We start from the raw sequence: 18688 nt of genomic DNA on the forward strand, positions 1-18688 counted from the left end.
TCAACTCAACCTGAAGCCCTCTATACCCAACCCAGCCTGACCCAAATGCACGAACTATACCCAAGCGAACCTAATCAGAATTTGCTCAACCGGGACCTAACCCAAATTCAAATCGGGTTGGTTTTTTTAAATTTGGACCCAGCCTGAGGACTTTGACAGCCCAATTCAACCCAGACCCAACTCAGGTGGGGTCAGTTGGGTTCGGGTTGACCGGACCCAAGTTGCAGCCCTGGGTAGGGAGCAGTGGTGTGGTTGACCATGCTCGTGTGCCTCAGACATGGCTCGCGTTGCTAGTCATGCACTGATTCGACCTCTTAGTTGTTCGGTGTGGTTGCTTGCCCTTAGGAGCGAGCATGTAATGGGTAGGTTGGATGCACGTGATACTTGGCATGGGGCTGGCCCGTTGGAGCATGGGGGTTAAATGCCTGCAGAACTGAGTCGACTTGCTGAGTCAGATATGACTCGGATTGGTAACTTCTGCCATACCTTTGTCAGGGCCGTTAAGGGGGTGATGATTATGGGGATATGGGAGTCCATGATGACTGGATGTGTTTGATAATCAATACCATCTCGCTGGTAATAATGTCTTAGCCCATTTCTTCTTCAAGTGGACCGTTTGACCACATTTTGTTTTAACCGTCCCTTTGAATGCTACCAAGCTGATGTGCGAGATCGTTTATTTTCAGCCCCTAGCCCATCCGTGGAGGGGCCCCATCAATGGGTTCTCGTGTTATCTGATCATGTGGCAATGAGGAGCACCCACCAGGAGCAAGTGCCCGAACTACGTTGATCCTGGGCATCCATGAGGATATTGAATTGAAGAGGTGCTGCAACACGGCACATGTGCAAATGTGACACGTGTATGAGATCCAGGCCAATGGGATGGGCTGGTATTTGTGAGCAACATCCGGCTCATAAATCAGGCCAATATGATCATGAGGTCTCACAATTTAGAAGCCCTTGGACAAAAAATGAAGAAGAAGAAGAAAGGAATAGGAAAAAAAATAGAAGAAGAAGACAGAAAATAGTGCATGCTTACTGTTTTGTTGAGAGGAAACAAAATCAACGGTTAACATGGTCCGTCGTTGATGGCCTGGCTTGATTCCTGGGAAGGGGCAACACGGATTCGATTTCACACGTGTGCTGTGTGGGCGCATGGTTGGCATGTAGACGGACTCTTATACACACGCGTGGTTCACCATGTGCAATTTCCTGCCCTTGCTTTTGCCTGCAAATGTATTTGGTATGTCATTTCTCGCCCCATAATACCTCCACTTGGCTCCATCTAGTTCGGTTTGACTCTGCTTGAAAGGTGACACAGGGGAGCCAAGCTTCTATGATTCAGCTTGTTTGAAAACGAGATGAGTTCCAGCAAAATGAAGCTCAGTTCTGAAATTGTGTGGTGTGATATATGATTATGTGTGGAAGCTTCTATGGAAGTTAAGGATTGAATGGTTATGTTCTAAATATAACGAGGGAGGAGGGGAGGATAAAAATTTATGCCAATTAAAAATACAATTGCCTAACTCAAATCAATATTCCAATTAAAGCTAAATAAAACAAATTAACATTAATGCTATACAAAATATGCCAATGAAGCAAGTAGTTTATAATCACGATAATGTATATGTGTAGAGGGATATGGGAACTATTCTACACCTAACAAATATTTAATTATGCATACATAATTAAGTAAATTAAGTCCATAAGTATAATTAGAAATGTGCTCAAATGACAATTCCAAACATAAGTATGTATACTGGTTCAATTTTTCTATTCCATTCTTGGCAAACATACTATCTCTTAAAGTATTCTGAATTTAACTATCAGACGTTTTAAATTAGATTCACCTCTAACCTTTACAGCCCTACACAATGATCTAGTGTACACTCCCGTTGAAAGCTCTTACAAGAGACTTTAGTTGGTCTTCTATTGGCTAACAAACAAATTTGGTCCTAGTTAAAGAACCTATATTTACTCCCGCCGGAGGTTTCCATAGAGACTAACACATACGCACATATTTGGTGAATTCAGCCATATACAAAGCCTAGGTCCTACATAAGAACTTATTGAGTTTATGTTACAAACTCGTACCATTAATCCTACACAAGGAAATATATTATAGACTTATTAAATGACAAACTTATTTGTTAGATTGAACCCAATTGATGCTCAATCTCAGGTTGCTTAATCGGTGTTATTTTACGCTTCAATCAGCTCCCATTTTGCTCTATCTGATTATTAATACCGATGCTTGCCCATGCTTCAGTTGCAAGATCAAAACATCTTGCATGTGATGCTCCATTTGGATGACCAAAGTGATGAGAATTGAGTTGAATCTCTTACAACTAAATATTGGAGTTGATACTTAGTAGGGATTCACCTGAGTTTTGGACTTGTCTGATACTTGGGATTGAATGGTATATGAATGACACGGTTGCCCAGAAAAATTTCTATGGTGGATGTCTCCATTCCACTTTTCCCTATGGTGTGGCCCACCTGAGTTTTGTTCACTTGAAGTTTGGTCTGAGATCCGAGCATGAGGTGTCACAGCTGATGGACGGAGTGGATTTCTGACACGCTCCGAGTTGGACCCACAGAGCTCTAGTGTTGCACGCTCTTACTATCGAGTTTGTTGTTCACCTGTCCTGACATTTGGGCCGGCGGGCCTGCTTTGAGCCCAATCCTCTTTTAATGGGCTAGGCTTGGACAAGCCGTGGTTAGGCGCGTCTAGTTCCCCATGAAACCCGCCGTCGGAAGAGAAATAAAGAGCAGTCCAGTCAAACGATACTCAGGATTCGCATGACGCTCAATACTCAGGCACTCAGAAATTTTCCACGCGAAATAATTCCAATTCACCATCCCAACAGACTATTGGTTGAACAATCCTAACTTCTGATTTGCGGACACTTGTTTGCAGGAAAAGTACCGTTGGATTTTATTTTATTTTTTCTCATTTTAACCGTCCAATAAATGTGCGCCAATCCGATAGTCAGATAACTAAATAAGCCTCTTTTTTTTTGGCTGCATGATACGTCTATACTGGTTACCATGGATTTGGAAAGTTTAATTTGACTAATTTTATGACACGTGTGTAATTCTAAATGCCTGCGTATCATCTATCACACTCTGCAGAGCGTCAAAGTTGCTGTCATCAGAGAAAATCCCCGACAAGGAAAAAAATGGACGCGGATTGGATAATGACACTGCCATTAGAGACCTCCTTACTGGACGCTGGCCTGTGGTCCCCATAATTATGTATGTGATTTATCCACACCGTCCATCCATTTTTTCAGTTCATTTTAGGGAGTGAGGTTTAAAATGACGCAGATAAAAATATCAGGTGGGCCACACCACAGGAAAATAATGATGATTGAACCCCACCATTAAAAATTTCTTAGGGCCCAGTGTAATGTTTATTTTCCATCAAAACTTTTGATTAGTTAAAAAAGACATGGCAGAAGGGAAAACACAAATATCAGCTTGATCCAAAACTTTCGTGGCCCTCAACCAGTTTTTAATTGTGAGCGTTCAATCACCACTGTTTCCTGTGGTGTGGTCCATCTGAAATTTTGATCTGGCTAATTTTTTAGTTTATGGAATAAAATGATCTGTAAAAATTGATGGACGGCGTGGATAAAACACATACATCATGGTGGGGTCCAAAGAGCAATCCGCGTCCGAAAAAATCAGTCCTACTTCAGAAAAAAAGCTTTAAAACTAGAAAGCGTGCCACTCGGTCCAGATCGATCTGGGGTGCGATGGCGAAGAGGACTAACGGCGTTATGTTCTCCGTTATGGTGGCCGTCATCTCTCTCATTGCCTACACCGGCGCTGCTGCTTCGAGAGAGGAGACCTTCGTTCGGAAAACCGTCTCTTCTCATGACATCGTCATCTTCTCCAAATCCTATTGCCCGTACTCTCTCTCTCTCTCTCTCTCTCTCTCTCTCTCTCTCTCTCTGTATTCTACATGAATTCATTTCAGATCTGGGCTTGATTCTGTTTGAAATTACGGATTCTGAGGTTTTGGGATTTTTTTTTTTTTGGGTTGATAATTAGGTCTGAATTTGCAGCAGTTGGAGTATATTTTCTTTCCGTTTTAGGGTAGATTTTCATGCATGTTCCTCAATCCAGTCCGTCCAAATCATGGGCCTCAATCTGGATGGAGTATAGCCTAAAAATCACGCCTACTAGGCGTTTGTATCTATGTGATTTCGCCTGTTGTTTTTATGACTGTCCATTCACGGACTGGATTGTTAGGAGAGTCTGATCAGTGCGATTTTCAGAATCGGTGTATGGTGGGGCCATGTTTACGGTGGATGATAACTCCCAACCCCCATCTTCAAGCACCAAACAAAAATGCGCTGCACATGCAAACACGCGATGTGTGTGCAGGATATTGGGATTTTCATGGGGTGACCCAAGGAACAGATCTGTCTCTAGAGATCAGGCTGGCCCACTCATTGGGTGAATGGTGCATGAACGATGAATGTGGGTAAAGATGATCTGCCGTGGCAAATCCCCTTGATTCTTAGGGGTTGGTGTAGGGTACAACCATATTTCTAAAGATAGAGAGATTCGCTCTCTGTGACAGCTCATGATTTTGAGAGATTTGCTCTCAATCAAATCTAATACAACTAACAAGAATATTACAGCCAGCTTGGATGAGATCTAGGTCAAAAGAGGATATATGTGAAATGCCTCTCGTAAACATTCATGCCTTGCATCGTTAACAATTACCTAGGGAATAACCTATTGTACCCATTAGAGGCCCATTATATGTGGAAGCCTCCTAATGGAGGGATGCGGGCCTTGCCCATGCCTACCAATGGTAGAAGCTTGCCGAGTGCAAATGCGCGTTGCTGATATTCAACCAAGCAAGTGGATTGTTTCTATTTATACCTACTTAATGCATCATCAACATCGTTTACAACATTCATATTAATTACATCATTTGCGTTGTATTTCTGATTTTCATGCGACTGTTATGCTTTACTTGTGTGTATTATTTTAATTGTATCGTGCACGAACCATGATGGCTTCACTCACTAGCCAGGCCAGCTAATGTTGGGATTGACAACCGTACAAAGAAGAATGAAACAGTGAATCCGAACCAAGTGCTGGAAAATATCGCGGGACCAATGGCCGTATCTGGCGGAAGATGAACTTGCTACGCTTGATTAATGAATTATTTATATAGTTTACTGTTTAGGAGTTTGATTTCTTTATTGTATCTATTTGTACATAAATATGGTTCATCATTGTTTATAAATATGATCATGTTGAACAATATTTGATTTTATAGTTGAATGAAGTTTCGAATCAGTGGACTCAGATAATTTCTGTTCAGATGATGTGGTTTTGAATGTACAATGATGGAGATTATAAGATTTAATACAAACATGGATGAATGGATGTTAAATTTGGATGTGAACTTACAATTCATGAAATTATACCTTCAGATAACTGTATGAAAAAGGAATTAAGTACACTCATTGTATGAGTCATTTGCCAAAACTTGGGTTTGAGGGTGCACTCTATATTCGAATTTCGGGGTGTGACAAAATCGTATCAGAGAGAAGCTTTCTTAAAAACCTAGTGTGACCTATCGGTTACGTACCCTCACACACATTCATAATTTGTAGACCCATTGAATTAGAAATTGTACGCTTAGATCATCATGGTCATGGACGTTGTTGTCATCGCCTGAGCCTTACCCACCCCAACTAATTGGGGTTGGCTAAACAGAAACCTTTTGATTGGATGGGTGTTTCATATTTCATTCATTTCTGATGTGGGACTAATTTATAATCTTGTACATGACTCGTGACGGTCAATAGGCATCGAACCTGAAGAAATCTGTATAGGGTTTTGAATCTTCCTTATAGTTTGATGGATTAGGTAGGTCCTGCAGTAACTGATATATTGAAGATATGGACTATTTCCCTTTGTATTAATGATACAATTCAGTCCATATGACATGATTCTCGAAGCATGATACACTTTAATGGTGATCATACTTGTTATGCAGTGTCCTTTTCTTGGGGTGCAGTATTGCTCACATTTTGTCAATCTGTATATGTTTAGCAACCACTTGCATTAGTTTCAGTTAGAGAATGTATTTGTTCTTTCACCTTACTAGTTACTCCTTGCAATGTACAGTTACTGCAAAAGGGCGAAAGCTGTTTTCAAGGAGTTGAAAAAGGAAGCCTATGTCGTCGAGCTAGACCAGAGAGGTTTGTTCTCTAACAACTTTGTAGAATCCTTCTAGCTGCCAAAGGTCTTACTGTCATTGGGATGTCTTTTGCAGTCTCTCCCTTTGTTTGTCAGATGCAATGGCCTAATATAAGAAATTCCTTGGAACAGTGGTTGGGAGAAACAAGGCAATGCTAACTGAAAATTCTCTGCTGGTGTTTCTGTTACTCCAAATTAGATAGAAATCACATGAAAGCATCATCATGTAAATTAACATGGCCGCGATGATTATTGCAGTGTTTGAAATAGCACGTAGTGTATTGTGTAGCATTCAACCCTTATAGCGTGTAGTGTAAGCTATGTTGTGTGTAGCGTAAGGTACATGATACTAATTTTTTAATTAAGAAATAGGAAAAGATATGATAAAATTGTAAGAATAAATTGTGTATCCTGCAGAGTTCCCTGTCCCTGTGTGTAGCCTGCATGAAGAGGAGACCATGCCATGCTTCGTGGGGTTTATCATGTTGGATATGTAAAATCCACTCTCTCCATAAGGTGAGAACCATTGTTTGAACCTTATAAAATATAAGCCCCATTAAAAGCTCACATGGGCCACACCAATGGGAGCAATTTGTTATTGCTCCCAAAGCCAATAAGTTCACATGGTGTGGGTGTGGCCCACTTAAGTTTTTAATAGGCTGAGTTTGGTATCTTCTCTTCATCTTGGTGAGTTAGACCTGATTAACGGGTTGATGAGGGACACATGATGTGGCTGTCCACATCCAAACCTCTAGTCGGCATCCTGTTTCACCATTGCATGTGGTGTGGCTTGTCAAATGGCATAAGCGATCCTATGTGATTGCTTATGACTAATTGATTATGCAATCACACAATCGCATAAGCGATCACACAACTTTTTTTTTTTTTTTTTTTGAAAAAATTAAAAAAATGGAAAAAATATAAAAAAAATGGAAAGTATGCGATCGCATATACCATTATGTGATCACATAATCGCATATGCAATCACTTTATGCGATATGCGATCGCATACTATTTGTATGGCATATGCGACCATCGCATATGCCATATGGTTGGCATTATGTGATATGCGATCCCATAATTGATTATGCGATCGCTTTTGACAACATTGGGTGTGGCCCATATGAGTTGTGGATCTAGATGAGTTTTGACCTCATGACCCAGCATCGAGTGTAGAACCTGATCTATGAAGTAGATTTAACATGGTGGGTTCCACAGAAGGTGTGTGAAACAGGTGTTGTGGAGGACTCCAAGTCTCTGCCTCTCTCCTTTATTCTCCCCTCTGAATCTCTCACCCTTTTCTCTCTATCCCCTCCTTGCTCCACATACAGCGCGTCCCTAGTCTGGAAAAAAGAAAAAGAAAAAAGACAAACAGAAAAGTAGTAAGAGGCCCTAAGTCTAGGGTTTAAAGAACTTCATAAAGAACGTGGAGTTTGGCATCTTCGGCTGCAACTTGGCCTGACAGTGGCTGCATTATCTCAGTGTTCTTCGGTTCCCTGCCTACAAGTGCTGCCCAGTTGGCCGAAACTTTGGTGTTGTAGGAAGTGATTCATGTCCTTTTATATCTTCAAAGATTGCATGGTATTTGTGTCCTTGCAACTAGGTCAATGATTCCCTTTGCCGATGCTGGCAGGGAAGCAAATTTTATCTTGGATGAGTTGGCCAAGGTTGGTGTTGGCTGCTCCTCTCTCTGTATTGTTGATTCTGTTCCTCATCTTTAGTTTTTAATGTGGAGTTTGGCGTGGCCCACTGCCATTGCAAATGTTATTTAAACGAAGGTCAGCTCCTTAGCAGATCCTTCTGCCATTCCCAACAGGATAGAAGCTAAGGTCGTTAAGGTGAAGTCCTGCTTTGCAAAGCCTCCGGCAATTCCAAATGTGATTGAAGCTAGTTCTGACAATATGGCATGGGTCAAGCTCCCTGTGGTCTGTCCTTCACGAGTCAGTGCAGTTTGTTATTTTAGCAAGCTGTCTCAATCCCTCTAGTTGTTTTTTTTTTGTTGAGTTTGAATCGATTATTTGGAGCCTCATCTTCTTCTTGGTGGGGCACATCTGGCACATCTATAGGGAATGGAACTTGAATCAAAGGCTATTAAGCCCGGAAGCTTACACTGCTGGGTCCTCATTCATTGAGTCTATCCATGATCTTGCTCTTTTACTTGACATAAAAGACTTCAACCAGGATTTACACATTTATCTTTTGATGCAAGCCATGCACATTCGATGCAATGACACCTATTTGATTCAAATGGATAAATGTAGAATGATATGCATTTCTATCATGTGTGTGAAGGGACCCAAACCAATGGACACATGCAGCTGTTTGTTCTGTTCAAGTTTTTTGAAATTTCATGCATTCCACAGATGACGGGAGAGAGATCCAAGATGCCTTGAGTGAGATCGTTGGTAGGCGTACTGTACCTCAAGTGTTTATCAATGGAAAGCACATTGGTGGCTCAGATGGTAACTAACTTAGCCCCTATGTTTTTCATATTTTTGTCATTTTCTCTTCCAAAGTGAAGAACTGGGTGATTAAAAATGATTCATCTTTGTATGTCAGATACCGTCGAAGCATATGAAAGTGGGAAGTTGGCTAACCTTCTTGGGCTCGCTTCTGAAGACAATGATGACCTTTGAATCAAGAGCCGACAGATTCCGGGAGTAGATTAACATGGAAGGCTCATGTGCCTTTTTTCCCCTTAAAAGCTGGGAGTAGATTAGTTTTGTATCCGGTCGACATGAAAGCAATCTTGAATAAGAAAAATTATAGCAAGATCATTGCACATTTGTTGGTTATCCAGGCAGTGATATTTACACCCACCTTTTTTTTTCGTAGATAGGCACTATTCTTTTCCTCTCTTTTAGCATGGAAGGCCTCGCATGGAACCAGTTCTAGATGTGAAGTTCAAACAACTAGCTGCGTGTGTGGTCCACTGTGGTGTGTACCATGTATGGCATCCAACTGTCCAGTTAGGTTGCCCCACCATGAAAATGGGATGCCCCAAAAATCAGGCTGATTCAACCATCCATAGAAATCCATGGACTAGAAAACAATAGACCAGCCCCCAAAACCATGTCAAAGTTTTGGGGTGGTTCTCTATTGATTTCTACAAGTATTACCCACTTGATGGCTGGATTGCCCCGATTTGGGGTGTCTGATTTTATGGTAGGGCAACCCTATCCGATGGGTTGAATGGCATACACAACACGGTGGGCTCCACACATTTTTGTTCATTTGTCTATTGATTTTCTATCGTGCAGCCGCCTGACGGTTGGATCCGCCTGATTTTGAGGTGTCTGATTTTCATGCTAGGGCGATCCTGTTGGACGGGTTGAATGATGTATGCACACCAAGGTCGCCCCATGCCGGACAAGTTGCATGTGAGTCCAAATGTAGAAAAAAAAAGGGTGTATCAAAAGGGGTGGGTGTAAGTAGTGGATATTTTGTTTAAACCAAGGTTTAGAAATGGTGTTAAGCACATCATATCATTCACCACCGATATAGGATCGTATTGCCCTGAATCTCTGTTTCAGGCCCATATCAGGCTGATACACCCGTAATACTGTATGGCAAATACCGGTCCGAGTCAGGCAAAACATACCGATTTTGGATGATACTTTCAATCTTGGTTTAAACTAGCATGAATAATTTCCAAGATACTCATATTGGATTGTATTTTTTTTCCTATCCTCTTTGTTTATCACATGCTTCTGATTTCTAGGATTACTAGACGTGTAGCTTCAACTGTAAAAAATAAAGGAAAAAAGAAAGATCATTGTCTTCTGTAATATGAAATGCATGGCTTACCAAGAGTTCTTTAATGGTGTGTTTGGATGCACTATGGAATCGAATTGCAATAACTTGTCTAATAAAGTATAAAGAACCAAACTGTAATTGGATATTCATTAGTGTATTGAAGTAAAAACTACCATGGTGGATTCTCCAAATTGCAATTACGTTACTTTCAGGTTGGACTTAAAACGAGCATAACTGCAATTGGAGGCTGTTCCGCATTATGAATACTCGATGAATACTCGGAAACATGGTAAATTCTCTAATGTTTGAGATTCAAACCACTTGTGCAGCCAAACGCAGCCTAAGGTGCATGCAAGCACATTCTATCTTAGATCCCATATGAGTAAGGACACTTGAATAAGAACCAAACAGGGTGATTCATGAAGCTGTTATTATTATTATTATTTTCAATTTTTTAGAAAGCGAAACGTGAATGTTGGCACATTCTCAGGGATGTTTGCAATGTTGGGAGACTGCAGAAGCACACGGAGGATGTTCAATCAAGTCCAATCACAAACATTCCAAATTTAACATGGAAAAACTTTTACGGAGAAAAAACCACGGCACAAAGCAACATTAATGCATTATGAAAGCAGAAAATTACTAGAGATAAAGATTACCCAATTCAAACAAGCCTCGAATCTCCCCAAGCTATGCTCTTGAAACTGAATTTAGAAAACCTAGAACACATCTTTATCTCCCAAAATCCCGATCACACACACATATATAGAGTCATGCTTGCCTATACACCTTTGCACACGTGTCATGGGCGTTTAATCTGAACGGTCCATGTGATGCGGAATCCCATGAAACCTTAGGAGACAAATTTTCACCCTGATCTAAAATTCTGGTGGGTATAGCAAAGAGAAATGCAAATCAAGGGAGGAAGCTGTTTTCATTTTTCATGGCCCACCAAAGTTTTGGATCAAAGTAAAAATTGGGCCTGGGAGGTTTCATGAGGTGTTGCTTCATGTGGACCGTTCAAATTTTGGAGTCACATCACGTATGATGAGTTCTAAAAAATGTTCGCACGAGTTCTATGCAAGCTGGTGTGGAGCTGAGCATTCGGCTACACATATGAGAATCCTAATTGAAATCGGAAACAAATTCCACATTTACGCAATTCTGCACACGCACTCGATGGAACCTTTGATGGCAATTTGATGTCATCGAACTCCTTTGATGGTATCAAACTCCTTCGATGGCATTGAGAAATTACCAAAATATTTCAGTAAAAAAACATGGATTTTTCAAATTTTTTTATGGCATCGAGCACCTGTTTGATGGCCTCGAACAGTCTGTCAATGACATTGGCAAACTCTATTGCTCACAAATTTAAGACGTCAACAACATGCAACGCTCCCTTGGATATTTTAATCACATGTGGGATGGCCATCCATCAATCTAGATGGAGCAGTCGTTCATAGCTTTACTATGATCTTACCTATTGAATGTGAGCCATTTGTTTATGTCTGTCCTTTTTATTACCTACAGATGGATAGTTAGCATTGTCGACCGAAGTACTCACTTCACCAATCCCTCCTGATGATTCCAAGTTAATGAAGACGATGAGACCTATTAAATAGACGTTTCTGATTCGACCTATTTTGTTTCTATGTTCTGTCTTGACTGTTGCCTTTCTATGCTATTGATTAGATGGTTAGGATAATATGATCAGCATGATTTTTACACAACAGCTTTCCCTCATTAGTATAACTGAATGGACTGTCTAGATTGATGATTGCTTGTGGATGTGCCATGTTTTACTTAAAAAGCTTTGAGGAACTTAACATTCCCCTTTCTCCTGAGTATTCAGCAAGTAACGAATGCCGCCTCCCGATCCTATTGTAAGTGTTTGTGAAAATTCCAGCTACTAATGCCCCCTCCCTCACGGTCTGTATCAGCAAACACAGTGAAAACAGAAGCTAAGGTCGAGCTGCGATGAGTAATTCCATACCCTTGTAGTAAGTATTGTATAGTACATTAATATAGAGGAAAGAAAAATAATACATGACAGGAATAACGATATTTATATATCTTATCCCATCGACGGTGAATGCTATGGTTGAGGATGCTTTGGTTTGGGCGACGGTGATGGATGTGTCGTTACTCCATGGTAATCCACATTGTAAATGAGCCCTTCTCCTTCATTGTCGCCGTCGAATTCTCCTTGGGCTGAATACACTTCGTTGGATATCTCCATCCCCGCTTTGATGACCTGGATCAGCGTCATGGTTAGTTTCAGATTCGGTCCATAAATCATTATAACTCGAGAAAGAGTAGCTAGAAGTGGGTGCTTGCAAAATCTATATAACAAACACTAGCAACAGCCAACAAACCTCTTTCTTCTTGCCTTTATCTTGGGAAGAGATGGATGCCGTTGAACTTTGTTCTTTTGTGGGCCGCTGACCATCGAGTGGTGAGATCAGATTTCTTTTGGGCTGCCCTCCATCGATGATGATGGAAGGAGTGTCTGTGTTTGTCTGAGATGTGAGACGGATGGCGGCTGTCGTTGTAAGCAGGCAGAATACAATGCAAAAGGATTTCATTGTGAAAGAAGGGAAGTGGATGGTGTGGAGCTGCTTCTTGGAAGGAAATGAATGGTGGAGAGTTGCATAAATAGCTGAAGTTGGGGTGAGCAGTTTTTCATTGAAGAGAGAGAAAAACCCAATAATTGAAAGAATGGGAAGGGAACATGTCTGAGCCCATGCTAGTGGCTATACTTGAAAGAGTTACATGGTCCGCCAACACAAGGTTGTGCAGTTTCTGAAAATGGGTCCCACGGTCAAGTGATCCAGACCATTGATCTAATGGGCCCTTCTTAGGAGGGGTCACCCCTTAGAAAAACCCAAAACCCAAAAATCCATCCGTCCATTCTTTAGCTTTATGCTAGTCCGTCTATTTGAACGCCTTTCCCAATGGAAGTGTTATGAGTTAGGACAGTCTACAATCATGGGTTTTGTTGCTATGGTCAATCCATGATGGGGTCCGTCATTTTAACGGTTTGGATTGCGGAAATTGGGGCCATATTGCACAAATGGACGTCAAGCAGATATCATGCGCGCGTGGACTGGGTTGGTGGGTCATGTGATGGCTGGCCGGTCTCTGTGACTGAAACAGACCTTTGGAAGGTCTTTCCGTATGACTCTCTACCTTCCAATTATTTATGAGCAAGGGAAGGGTAGAATGGGGAAATAGGGATATTTTGGCTGAGGAATGGGAACTGTTTTCTCATAAATGGAAGAGCTGGGACATTGGTTTCACGTGTGGTATTCCAAGCCCAAACAAGACCATTCACGTAGGATGCTTTTCCCATGTCTTTTGTCGTCCACGATCACGATGAACGGTGTGGATTGTCAGTTTTTGCTGTGGTCCGTATCAGCAAATCGCGTGATCTCCGTCTGATAATTTCGATAAAATAATATTACAATTCATGGTATAGAAAATCACCTCATTGGTCAACTGTTATATCTTAAAAGGGCAGTTATTTAATATTCTAGTAGAGAGCGGATTAGGTACAGAGTAACTCAGTACGCTTTAGTAAACTCTGTGGGCCCACACGTGATGTATATTTCTTATCCACTCCGTCCATCCATTTTATTAGATTATTTTAGTAAATAATCCTAAAATTTAAGCATATCCAAGTTTCAAATGGACCACACCACATGAAACAGTGGGGATAATAACGTCCACTGTTGAAAATCCTAGGACCCAAAATGATGTCTATTTGTCATCCAAACTGTTCATGTGGTCACAAAGATATGGATGAAGGGAAAACAAAAATATCAGCTTGATCGAAAACTTCTGTGGGCCCCAAGAAGTTTTCAACGGTGGGAATTTAATTCCCATTATTTCCTCTAGTTTGGTCCACATTAGCTTTGTATATGCTTCAATTTTGGCATCGTGCTCTAAAATGATCTGTAAAAACGGATGGACGGTGCGGATAGGATACATACATGATCGTGGCCCCACAAAGTTCAATCCGCTCTCATTCTGCCGGAGTATGACAGTTGGTACGCACTCAGCACTCAGAAACTATACACTTGGCACATATTATCTCAATCAAACCCAGTAAATGCGGAATACATTAAAATACAGCCATTGAATATTTTTCATTGTTAAAGATATATTTAAACTGAGACCTACAATGTGGACAGTTTTAATTTGAATTACTTGAATGCCACGTATACAATATCTAAACGCCAGGTATCATCTATCACACAACCGAGAGTATGTTTTACAAAATAATTCCTCTAAATTTCAAACTTACCAAAGGAGGCGAGGCTTAGGTGGATCCCTGGATCACCAAAGAGGGTGAGATCCCTGACCTTGGGGCCCACCGTGACGTGTGTGCCTTATATCCAGGCCATCCATCCGTTTTGAAAACTCATTTTAGGGCATGACCTCAAAAACCCTAAAATGAAGCAGATCCAAATCTCAGATGGACCATAATACAGGAAACAGTGATAACCTACCGTTAAAAATTTCTGGTGGGCTACAAAAGTTTTGGATCAAGCTGATATTTGTGTGGTCTATTCATCCAGGTATTTTTGACCTTATCAACAGGTTGGATGGAAAATAAACATTCCATTGGCCCATGAAGTTTTTAATGGTGAGGATTCAATCACAGTTGTTTCTCATGGCATGGTCCACCTAAGATTTGGATCTGCTTCATTTTTGTGACAGTAAGCTAAAATGAACTTTCAAAATGAATGGACGGTGTAGATGTAAGGAACATATACCACAGTGGCCATAGGGATTCACCGAGCTAGGTGGATCCCGGATCCATCCAAGCACACCTCAGTTCTGTTTTTCGAGAGAAAGGAAATTATTGGAGTAACATTTCAAAAAATATATATATATATATATAATAAAATTAAATATTTTTGAAACTCCTAGAGTATATGTATGGCGTCCAGCCTATCAAACATATGAACCTAATCATAATAATTATACCGACCAAAATTCTTAATGATTGAATCACTCGATGATCTGCACGTGCATTTTAATGTTTTTAATTAGTATATATTATTTTTTATTGTATGGCTTATCTTACAAATAATTAATTAAATTTTTAGTTCTTGTAAATATTATGGGGGATTACATTTATTGGACGGGTTGGATTTCATAAATATATCACATGGGCCCACAATTCTACAATTTACCACTTTTTAAAGAAAAAATCATCATGGTCGTTATGATAATTTCATCACCCAAAGAGCCTTAATTGGTAAAATTTGAATTTGTGAGGAATTATCCTGTGAAAATCCATTTCTTAAACTAGGATGGTTCTTTCATTGTCAGATTGAAAGGAAATGTGGCGATCATGTCAACGTTCAATCATAATCGGGCGGTGATAGGTTGCGGGTCCCACATCTCATCACTTGATCTGATTTTTTGTAGTTGATTCGCTAGGTCGGTGGATAGATTCTCCACCGTCCGATCAGGATTAGACAGCGATAGAAGGGCACACAATTAAAAAAATAAAATAAAATAAAATAAAATGGACGGCAGCCTGGATTCTAAGGATGTGGCACTCGTGTCCAAATACCTGTACCATCCAAATTTCGTGTTACATAGTGAATGGATAATATCTGTAAAATGATACTGATCAAGCAATCCTAGCCATCCATTTGATGGTTATCAAATGAATGGTTAAAAAGTACGACAGTTAGTGGTCTAAAAATCAGATGGTTATTATCATCTTGTCCGTATATTTTTAAGTTATGCTCCATCAACAACTGAAAAGATGGCCCCATGTGATTTATGTTTGACATCTAAATCAGTTGAGTAAGTACAATTAATCATAATGATCAAATAAACTAAAAATAATGTGGATCGACATCACGTGGGCCCCACTTGAAATTTTAGTTTTCTAAATGGTGTAATTGTTTTATTTTTTAATGGGTGTGACCCACCAATGATTGAATCATTTTGATTTATTTATATCCGATCATCATGATGGGGTATATCTGTTAGAAGGGTTAGATGTTATACCAACAACAAGTGGACCCCACAATCCTAAACTCCACATTCTTTAAAAGAAAAAGTGGATGAGGTCATCTTTGCTATTTCTATTTCAGAAATCATCTTATGGTAAAAACTTAATTTCTGAGGAATTCTCCACCGTAAAAATTCCTAGAAAGACAACAATCAGGTGAGCGTAGAGGGCACATCTTAAGGGTAGGACCCACGGTCTAGATTATCTGGTAGGAAAAATCAGTGATTTCAATGTCTAGGTAGTTAAGACATTCACCGACATCCACGTATACGTAGGGAAGGATATGAGGTCGAGCACGCCTTCTTTAAGGGGATTAGGATTCCCCACGAAGAATTCTCAAATCGAGGATGAAAAAACACAAAAAACAAAAAATAAATTTTATAAAATTCACAACCCTATAAATAAGGATACTAAGCAATAAAAGAAATTTCAAAATCAAATTACCACTAAAACTCTTAAAATTCATAACTTATTATAAATAATAAACTTAGACATTTAAATACTACTAGTGGGAAAGGTTTTCAGCTAAAAATAGTAAGTACTCCGTTTGACTTCACCACGTTATGCTTTTAATTATTCCAAGCAACTCCTAAAGCCCGAATGGATGAAGAATTACAATCAAACTAAAACTCACTATTTATAATAAAAACATAATTAAAATAGGAAACGACCATCGATTTGATGGTATTTCATAAATCCAGCTTGCGCAACCTAACATAGCGGGTTGGGTGGCTAAAGTAGCTCGTCCTACCTAAAATCATATATTTTATATCCAATAACTCATTTCAGTTTACTAGATACGTCCGTTTTAAGTTTTGATGGTTTGGATCATCTCCATCTTTGATCGGACCTTTTGTGGTCCATCTTGGTCATGAAATTATCAGCGATCCACTCTACATCAGTGGAACAGTGGATGCTCTTCAGACCGTCCATTGTTTTTGAAGGTATACAGCCCACCTGATAGTTGACCGCCCACCTGTATATGTCCCACAATATTGCAAAACTATATATTAACGGTCATGATGGAAATAATTTAGACCTGCCATTTTCAACCTCTCTTTTTTATTCATACACGTCTGTCTAGTGACTTATTTTCCTCACATTTAAGATTTAACACTGCTGCACATCTTAAATTGTGGGTCCCACTGTTGACGGAGCATATGTCTAAAATCAAACATATCAGGCAATCCTAACCATTTAATTAATGGCTATCAAATTGGATTAGATACTTAACCTATAATTTCTCTGTGCAATTTTTAGGTTATGTGGATGTGGATTAGTTTGGAAGGTCCAGATCACCGTAAGTACTAGACTAGATGTGTGGTTGAAAATTTACTATCATTTTTTGAATGCCGCAAAACCAACATTGCACATGGGCTTACTTTCAAGCATGCTTTAAGTGGGCTCTATCTTATAGTAGCTAGTCATCCAATCAAATCCCACGGTATTACACCCATGCGCGATCCACATGGGATTGCATGTACCTTACACTACAAGCGCGTGGTACCACACAAACCAAGTACCTATGGTATGACATGATGGGATTTAACTGGATGACATGCCAATGTATAAGAGGTACTATTATCTTTGATTTGATATTGCTACACAAAGCATGCTCGAAATTTATCATGTATCAGGGCCCCATTGGATAGTGGTATTAAGTTGTATTAAATGGAATTGTATTATTAACCCTACTTTGATTTAAAATGACATGCTTGGAAGGAGTGTGAGATAGAAATTAAAATTAACTTTGTAGGATTTTGGATAATAAGACTTGTGTGTGGAAAGGGTGAGATAAGATTACTCACGGCTGATATATTTCTGCATCATCTAAGTTAATCCAAATGTAATTTGAAAGTAAATCTCAAGATTTATTTTTTAATGCATACATTCCATAATAGATCCCAATGTTCTCAGTTGGACCTACTCACGTGACCTTATCAATGGATTGGATGGTAAATAAACACTATGGAAACATCAAAGTACGCCCTAAGAAGTTTTTAACGTAGGACGGTCAATCATCTCGGTTTCTTATGGTATGCTCCAACTGATAATTGTATCTGCTTTATTTTTGGATAGTGTAATAAAATGATCTAGAAAAACCTCTGGACGGCATGTATGCATAATACATACATCAAGGTGGGCCCCACGGTAAGAGCCGCACCGACTTGGGTGAGGCCGGGGTCTCACGTAATCCGCTCTCCTCTGATAGCAGCTGCTGCCAAATCAAATCAACACGCGTCGTACATGTTAGGTAGCAGCCAATCCGGTCGATGAAAGGAGCACGGGCATGACTTGTGCGTGCACCCATGCCATCTCCACTCCACCAGACATGGCAAACTTATGTCTTTGATTCCATGAGCCAGATGTGGATGGACAATAGGCCATCATTGCGATTGGACAATCCTAGCCTTAGAGTCCGCATCTCTCAAATGGAAGAACGGCCCACATGGGTCCAAAAAAACATAATAGATTAGGTGGTTCAGATCCCTAAGAGTTTCGGGATATGGGCTGCTTTTGTGATGGACCACCAGACCAATGGTTCTGATCACCAATTTAAGCGCCATATGCGTATAAACAGGGAATGCAGTTGCACAATGACTTGATTAGCCGGACACATGTTTTTAGAACAACGAAAACGCAGCATCCCATCCTATT

At 40.1% G+C, this 18688-nt stretch overlaps 2 protein-coding genes across 2 annotated transcripts; one reads left to right on the forward strand and one right to left on the reverse strand.

Moving 5' to 3' along the window:
• Nucleotides 1-3723: 3723 nt before the first annotated feature.
• On the forward strand, nt 3724-9006 carry LOC131256689 (glutaredoxin-C8). Its single transcript, XM_058257674.1, has 4 exons — nt 3724-3916; nt 6163-6236; nt 8598-8696; nt 8794-9006. The coding sequence occupies exons 1-4, from the start codon at nt 3762-3764 to the stop codon at nt 8868-8870; spliced, it is 405 nt and encodes a 134-aa protein (XP_058113657.1). The 5' UTR covers nt 3724-3761; the 3' UTR covers nt 8871-9006.
• A 2936-nt stretch (nt 9007-11942) lies between these two features.
• LOC131256106 (uncharacterized) lies at nt 11943-12672 on the reverse strand. Its single transcript, XM_058257153.1, has 2 exons — nt 12369-12672; nt 11943-12247 (listed from the first exon to the last, which is right to left on the reverse strand). Exons 1-2 carry the CDS (start codon nt 12576-12578, stop codon nt 12089-12091), a joined length of 369 nt encoding a protein of 122 aa, XP_058113136.1. The 5' UTR covers nt 12579-12672; the 3' UTR covers nt 11943-12088.
• Between the last annotated feature and the right edge of the window lie 6016 nt (nt 12673-18688).

The sequence above is a fragment of the Magnolia sinica genome, chromosome 9, assembly GCF_029962835.1.
Source record: "Magnolia sinica isolate HGM2019 chromosome 9, MsV1, whole genome shotgun sequence".
In the NCBI taxonomy this organism is placed as follows: Eukaryota; Viridiplantae; Streptophyta; class Magnoliopsida; order Magnoliales; family Magnoliaceae; genus Magnolia; species Magnolia sinica.